Genomic DNA, 6,873 nt, shown 5'->3' with positions numbered 1-6,873 from the left:
AATTAAAAATAAAAAATAAAAAAACATAACTGTACAACAGTGCGTACAAAGCATATTTTGAAAATGTTTCCCACATTTATCTCTTTGTCCATATGAAGTGGAGCAGAAAATGTAATCTTGTGTCTCTGCTCAGGTATTTCCCCCAACCAACGCAGAATCACGTCAGACATATAAGACTGGTATCATGCACAGCTCTGCTGGTGGGCAGACAGATTTTGCAACTATGGAACCACTTGTGCATCGCATGAATGACACTATAGGTCTACTGCATCACCACACATGCCGCTTCACTCAGTGCCACTGCTGCAGCATCCTGCTCAAGTCTTTTGTTCTCATGGGGTCATTTTTTGGGGGACCATCCTTCTCAGATACCTTAATAATGGAATTTGTTAATGGACTATGGAGATCTGTAACTCCTATGTAATGTATATCATGAGTGGATTTCCTTGTATACAGTAATGTAATGGATGTAATTCATATTCATTATTTATCGCCACCAGTTTTATTTTTTGTCAGTATTTCTTTGTCTTAATTCTCAGGCCTGCGATTTATGATTGTATTCACGCATATGCAATGCAAATATAGTACATTATGTTTTACCATGTGCAACAAGAACACTTACAGTACACTGACATGTCAAAGCAGATGAATCATTTGCCAGTTTTCTGCCACTTCTCTGGATCTAGCATGCGTTGGCAGCGTCTTGAATTATGCCTTCCATAACACTGTCAAAGTGAGATGAGCAACAGTGTCATCTGATCAAAATCTTGAGGAAAACATTAGTCACAAGTAGCAGTAATCCAGCAGTTTGTGTGAAATTGGATACCACTGAATTAGGAACAGAGACATGCATCCAAATAGCTTGTTTTACTTTGAGAGACATCAGTGTCATCTCTAGCATCTTGTCTCAACGTGACATGTGTCTATGAACACATCTTATTTCATGTGAAAACTGAGAGGACAAAGTCTTCATTGTAAATCCTGGCCAAGCTGCTGTATGCTTGGCTGTCAATACAAAACTGCCACTGGGATATTCAGCCAGAAACTACTAAAATTGACCATGACAACACAAGCAGCCAGCTCCCTAAACATAATCAAAACTCCACGACAAGCATCCGAGCCAATAAACTATGCCACAAAAACTTATGTGAAAAGCTCCAATTCAGTTGCATCCTTACGTGAAGCAAATCTGGAGAGGATCAGCTTACACAGTGTCAGCCTGTTGCAGCGATGGATTGTAAGTGCATGTACATGTACATGACCATTTACATTTATGCTACCTTTTGCTTCTACTCCAAATATTGAACGTTATACTCCACAACATTTATTTGACAGCTTTAGTCACTTTGCAGACTTAGATAATTAATACAAAATATAATCAACATTATAGCGTATTATTATGTTAAGCTGTGCAGCAGCACATGAAGTAATTAAAATGAGCCCTACCTTCACTAGCTGCAACATTAAAGAGATACGCGTTAATGTATAACTAGTGCCACTGTCCAGCCCGCCTGCCATGAAAATCGTATGATCAAAAATGATTTGACTGTTGTTATTCAGTCACGCTACAACATGATGTCGACTGGTTATTCCAGAGCTGCACGTGACGTGACACTTCACTGTACAGTGGGCCGATGCCGCGTTCGAGTCACGTCCGAGTTATCGTAATTTTAGTTTTCGAATCGATCATCTCTCATTGTCGATTTCATGTCAACATTTAAGTCCTGATTGCGACGACAACATTAAGTTATCTCTAAAACTTCAGACGCAATCATATCAGCATATAAGTGCCGTCAAAGAAAACAAACATGGATGCCTCCCTTTAGTCAGAGTTCGCTTTGACGGTAATTAAATCCAAATTTAATAGTTATAGTGCTGTATTAATCGTGAACAGTATTTTTAACCCACACACGACCCAATCTAAATTTAATGTGCAACTGTCTTTAGTTGTCCAAGATATGAACACTCAAAAGTCGGAAACATAATGAGCTTCCTTTTTGTGCCTCCAACTGAGCCCGGGCGACTTGAACGCAACAGGGTTGCCAGGTTGGGATATTGTCAGCTTTAGTTTGTATGTCAAAGCAGTGCTACTTGTATGATATTGTCTGAGTCTTATTTTGGGAAAATTATATTATGTAACGCATATGTTGTTGTTTTTTTTTTCCAAAATCAATAATAAATTGTTTAAAACATAATGTTGTCAAATTTTTGGAGACTAATATTTCCTCGTCGTTCAGCAGTCGATAATTTCTTTATCTAAGCTGTTTCCATCGCTTCATTAAATGTATTTACTTCTTATTCAGGACAACATAGGAAGTTGTCAGCTCACTCACCGTGGTACGGTTTTCCTGCTTGGGCTTTTGTTTTTGCTGGGAGGAATCACACATATCTGGCAACACCCACGGTCGCTTTGTTAACGCTTGATTGAGTCAAGATGGCAGACCTAGAGGAGATCTCCGATGAATCTAAGGTACTACCTTTGACATTTATAGTGTTTGTATTTTGTTCCCTTTGTCCTGAAAACTGGCAGTGCTCTGTGAAAGCCTAACAATGCTGAATGAATTTCTTTAGCGGGCCGTATGAGGTGTTTGCTGGTGTTGCTAGCTAAACTAAGGCGGTGCTGTATTTGACAGTTCAGCGATGTACCTTGTGTGTTGCTCCTGCGCCCAAATATATAATATAAGTTAGCTAAATTGTGAGAGTCCGGCCCTCTTTGACGAAAAAAATACTCTTTGCAAGTGCTGGGGTTGATGTCTGTTTTAGCATGACCGTGAGTTTAGAATAATTGGTAATGATAAGCTAATGCTAAATGGAAGGAAGTCGAGCTACTTCCTGCATTTACAGTAACGTTCATGGTAATGACAACACTACCCACACCCAGTTTGCTTCAGCATAACTTAGCTGCCTAAACTGGTCTTGCAGAGTTTCAGGGGCCTGCAGTGACTGCTGTTGCTTCCCTTGCTTCATGCTGCTACATGTTGAAAAATAATGCTTTGCATTCCTAAAGCTGATGGTGTGTCAAGGAGCTTACAGCACCCAGCATTACCACAGCAAAGAGTCAGTTAAGTCACATTTCCCATTTAAACTCTAACTGGACATCTACTTCTGACAGTACCATCATCAGACGATAGCTTGAAATGTTGAAATGCATTGTGGAGAATTAGAGTCTGAGCCTGGGGGTGCTCGCTGGGCTCTGAATGGAGTGACAGTTAAACTGGGTTACTCATTGTTGTGCCCCTCCGCCCTTTCAGCTGGACCGACCATTTGTAGGTCATTGCCAGCTGCAGCCTGGAGGCTAAATGGCCCTGTAAGCCTGACAGACGGCATCACTGGCACAGCCACACCATGATGTGGCAGTGACATTAGGATGGAGGACTGGTTAAAGCAGTGAAGGTTAGGGATGAAAGGAGTAAGGCCATGATTGCAACCTTGCAATCATGTTACTAGAGTATATGCTGCCTGATTGTGTATGATACATAAAAGTGCTGACTGAGTATTACCTTATGGGAGCACCAATGTCTGCCACAACTTCTTCACTCTGTGGCTTTGACACCACATGCTTACACTTGCATACCGGCTGCTAAGAAAAGCCCTCGGGTGACATACCCTGCTTGCCGTCTAAGGAGTGGCCAAAATAGAGCAACCAGTCTGAGGCCAAGACAGTCAGCAGACTGCTCTCTGCTTCACTCTAGTGGCTATTTGCATGATTTTAACTTCTCACAGACGTCACCTGCTATGTCTCAAAAGAGAACAAATGGGCTTTTCCAAAAAAAAAACAAAAAAAACAAAACACAAGCAGCTGGTGATTAGGGAAACCGTTGTTCTTTGGCTCCACCAGAGTTCCTTTAAGCAAGAGGAGAACTGAATTCACACCTTACACACTGCATTTAGGGGTGATGTGATGCCTTGTACTATTCTTAAGTTACTTGACAAGTTCTTTTATTTATTTCTAGGTTCGTATTGCAGCTAATTTTGTGCTGCATGCTCCTCCAGGAGAGTTCAATGAAGTCTTCAACGGTGAGCCTTATTTGTGATTGCCATTTTTCAGACCACCAGCATTTTAATGTGAATGGAAGCGATTTGTTAGTGCTATTTTTACGTTTCTTCTTCTTTTCAGATGTGCGAGTGCTGCTCAACAATGATAATCTTCTCAGAGCGGGCGCGGCTCAGTGAGTTTCATTCTTTTCTGTTTTAATCTAGTGCCATAATGGTTTTCTACATGTATGTACATGCAACTTGTGCTTGTATTCTTTTTCTGACACAGTGCCTTTGCGCAGTACAACATGGACCAGTTCACTCTTGCCAAGATTGATGGATATGATGATCAGGCAAGCTTTTCCTTAAATAAATATTTTGATTGTGTCCTTTTGTTATTGAACCCATTAAAATTTCGTCCTGTATTGTAGCAGCTATAGTAACAGCAGGTTTCTGTCTGCTTCCCCTGCAGGTCCTGATAACAGAGCATGGAGACCTGGGTAATGGCCGCTTCTTTGACCCTCACAACAAGATCTCCTTCAAGTATGACCACCTGAGAAAGGAAGCCAGTGACCCCCAGACCTATGAGGGTGAGGCAGCCCTCAGGTCATGGAGAGACGCCTGTGATTCTGCCCTGAGGGTCTACGTCAAGGAGCACTACCCTAGTGGAGTTTGCACGGTAAGATCGCTGTCCGAGTCTGCAATGTAGCTGCCACGTTCAGCATCGCGCACAGTCAATCACCCGCTTATCCGTCTTTATCTGCTTCAGGTTTATGGGAAAACAATCGATGGTCAGCAGACGATTATTGCTTGTATCGAGGGTCATCAATTTGAGCCTAAAAACTACTGGTGAGTTGATGGAGGATAATTTTCTAATCAAATGTGCTCTGACAGTTATGTCGCTGTAGTGATGATGGGTTATTTTATTTGGGAAAAGGTTTCTGTTTTACGCTTTTTCTTTCCAGGAACGGTCGCTACCGGTCCGAATGGAAGTTCAGTATCTCGCAATCTACAGCAGAGGTGGTAGGAGTCATGAAAGTACAGGTATGCTGAGTAATGAGCAGGTGTAGCGTGAAGTTAGCTGTGAGGCTACTTTTGTTTCACTCTTGTCTTTCTTTCCTCTGTTTATCCCAGGTACATTATTATGAGGATGGAAATGTGCAGCTTGTCAGCCATAAAGATGTAGAGGAAAAACTGCTTGTGTCTGTAAGTATTTTAACTTTTTTCTTTTTAAACTTTCTACAGGAAAGCTAAAGATTCTTGTCTAATCATGGTCTGTGTTTGCATTTTCAAAGAAAGCCAAGCAGTGTTGCTAATCCAGGAGCCAGCAGAAAATAATATAATGGACTTATTGGAGCATTTCATGCTTGATTTATGTTGATCTGTGTTTAATTAGTTTCATTTGTTAAATTCACCCACGAATGTGTGTTTTGGCAGAGTGAAAGCCAGACTGCAAAGCAGCTCGTGAAAATTATTATGGAAGCAGAGCATGAATACCAGGTATGTGGGAGTTACCTTTGCCTTGCCCACATTCTGTTTTCCTTCAGAAAATTTCCAGTTAGCTGGCACTGATGAGTGACGTCATGGTACAACTTATTTTATCTGCATGACCGACATACTTATCTTTGTTGTTTTTCAGGTGGCCATCAGTGAGAACTATCAGACCATGTTGGACACCACATTCAAAGCCTTACGCAGGCAGCTCCCGGTCACCCGCACCAAGATCGACTGGAACAAGATCCTCAGCTACAAGATTGGCAAGGAGATGCAAAATGCTTAGAGGACAGAGGCTGTCCGGGTGACGACAAACGAAGAGAAGAGAAGCCGATGCTCGCGCAAACGTGTGGGATGCAACATAACGTACTGTATGTCCTTCTAAAAGAGACATTTGTTTGGGTTTTATTTTCCAGAGAATGACCGCTTCTGTAATGCACTACGAGGGGATGCCTTCATTGTAAAGTGACATTGAGTGGTGTAACTGTCTCTCATTTGCAAACTTTTTTTTTTTTTTTTTTAACAAATAATGCCTTTAGTGACACTGTGAAAGTTTGGGTCATTCCCTGCTGTTTGGAATCTCAGAGTCACACTGTAAACACACCTAGTTTCTTTTTTTTTTTTTTTCCCCCCACACCTTTATTTGAGCTTATTGGTTTGTACATTGTTGAAACATGATGTATAACATACCTATTACCATGTGAAAAACAAAAAGAGAAAGGAAAGGAAAAACATAGAGAATAACAGAAATAAACAGAATAATAATGATAATAAAAATAAACAAAAAATAAATGACAAAAACAAATACAGGATGTTACATGACATAACTAAATGGATAAAACTTAACAAGACACAAGACAAGACTCAGCAGACAGGACAAACATGATCAAACGGGACATGATTGGACAGACAGGACGAGACTTAACAGGCAGGATAATGCAAATAGAGTTTAAAATATTGAAGCTGCATATTGTAAAAACATGGGGTTTGTTATCAGGCATAGTAAGACAATAATAATTGAGATTGGTTAATTAGAAGAGACATTTGAAAATAAAAAATAATAAAATTCAGCCAGTACAAAGAAGGGGCATTGCATGGGCATAAGTAAATATCAGGACACATTTTGATTATGAATTCTGGTTTGGCGTACACACATTTAACAGGAGCAGGGACATAGAGGAATCATTTTTGGAGGTTGTGCAAAAAGGGGGACCAGGTTTTCTCAAAGGATGGGATATTGTTTTTTATGGAGGCTGTTAATTTTTCCAGATTAGAATGGTCAGTCAGTAAATTAAACCAGTGGGTTATGGATATTTTAGTTTGGTCTTTCCAGTTTAAAATATGACTTTTTTTTTTTTTTGCAATGGTTAATGATATTAGTATGAATGGTCTAAGGGGGTTTGG

The 6,873-nt window shown here is 40.4% G+C and overlaps 1 protein-coding gene across 1 annotated transcript; it reads left to right on the top strand.

The window, feature by feature from the left end:
- The first annotated feature begins 2,405 nt into the window (after positions 1 to 2,405).
- Positions 2,406 to 5,980, top strand: LOC139329469 (F-actin-capping protein subunit alpha-1-like). The gene is made up of 10 exons (XM_070959808.1): positions 2,406 to 2,470; positions 3,954 to 4,017; positions 4,118 to 4,169; positions 4,265 to 4,328; positions 4,448 to 4,654; positions 4,745 to 4,824; positions 4,941 to 5,019; positions 5,110 to 5,181; positions 5,413 to 5,475; positions 5,615 to 5,980. The coding sequence occupies exons 1-10, from the start codon at positions 2,435 to 2,437 to the stop codon at positions 5,753 to 5,755; spliced, it is 858 nt and encodes a 285-aa protein (XP_070815909.1). The 5' UTR covers positions 2,406 to 2,434; the 3' UTR covers positions 5,756 to 5,980.
- Positions 5,981 to 6,873: the final 893 nt, after the last annotated feature.

This window comes from Chaetodon trifascialis, chromosome 3 (assembly GCF_039877785.1).
Source record: "Chaetodon trifascialis isolate fChaTrf1 chromosome 3, fChaTrf1.hap1, whole genome shotgun sequence".
Taxonomy (NCBI): Eukaryota; Metazoa; Chordata; class Actinopteri; order Chaetodontiformes; family Chaetodontidae; genus Chaetodon; species Chaetodon trifascialis.
This window is presented reverse-complemented; position numbering and strand designations above follow the sequence as displayed.

Coding starts and splice junctions, on each gene's coding strand:
- LOC139329469 (XM_070959808.1), top strand. CDS start 2,435: ATGGCAGACCTAGAGGAGATCTCCGATGAATCTAAG. Junction 4,329..4,447: donor TTGATGGATATGATGATCAG/GCAAGCTTTTCC, acceptor CTTCCCCTGCAG/GTCCTGATAACAGAGCATGG. Junction 4,655..4,744: donor ACCCTAGTGGAGTTTGCACG/GTAAGATCGCTG, acceptor TATCTGCTTCAG/GTTTATGGGAAAACAATCGA.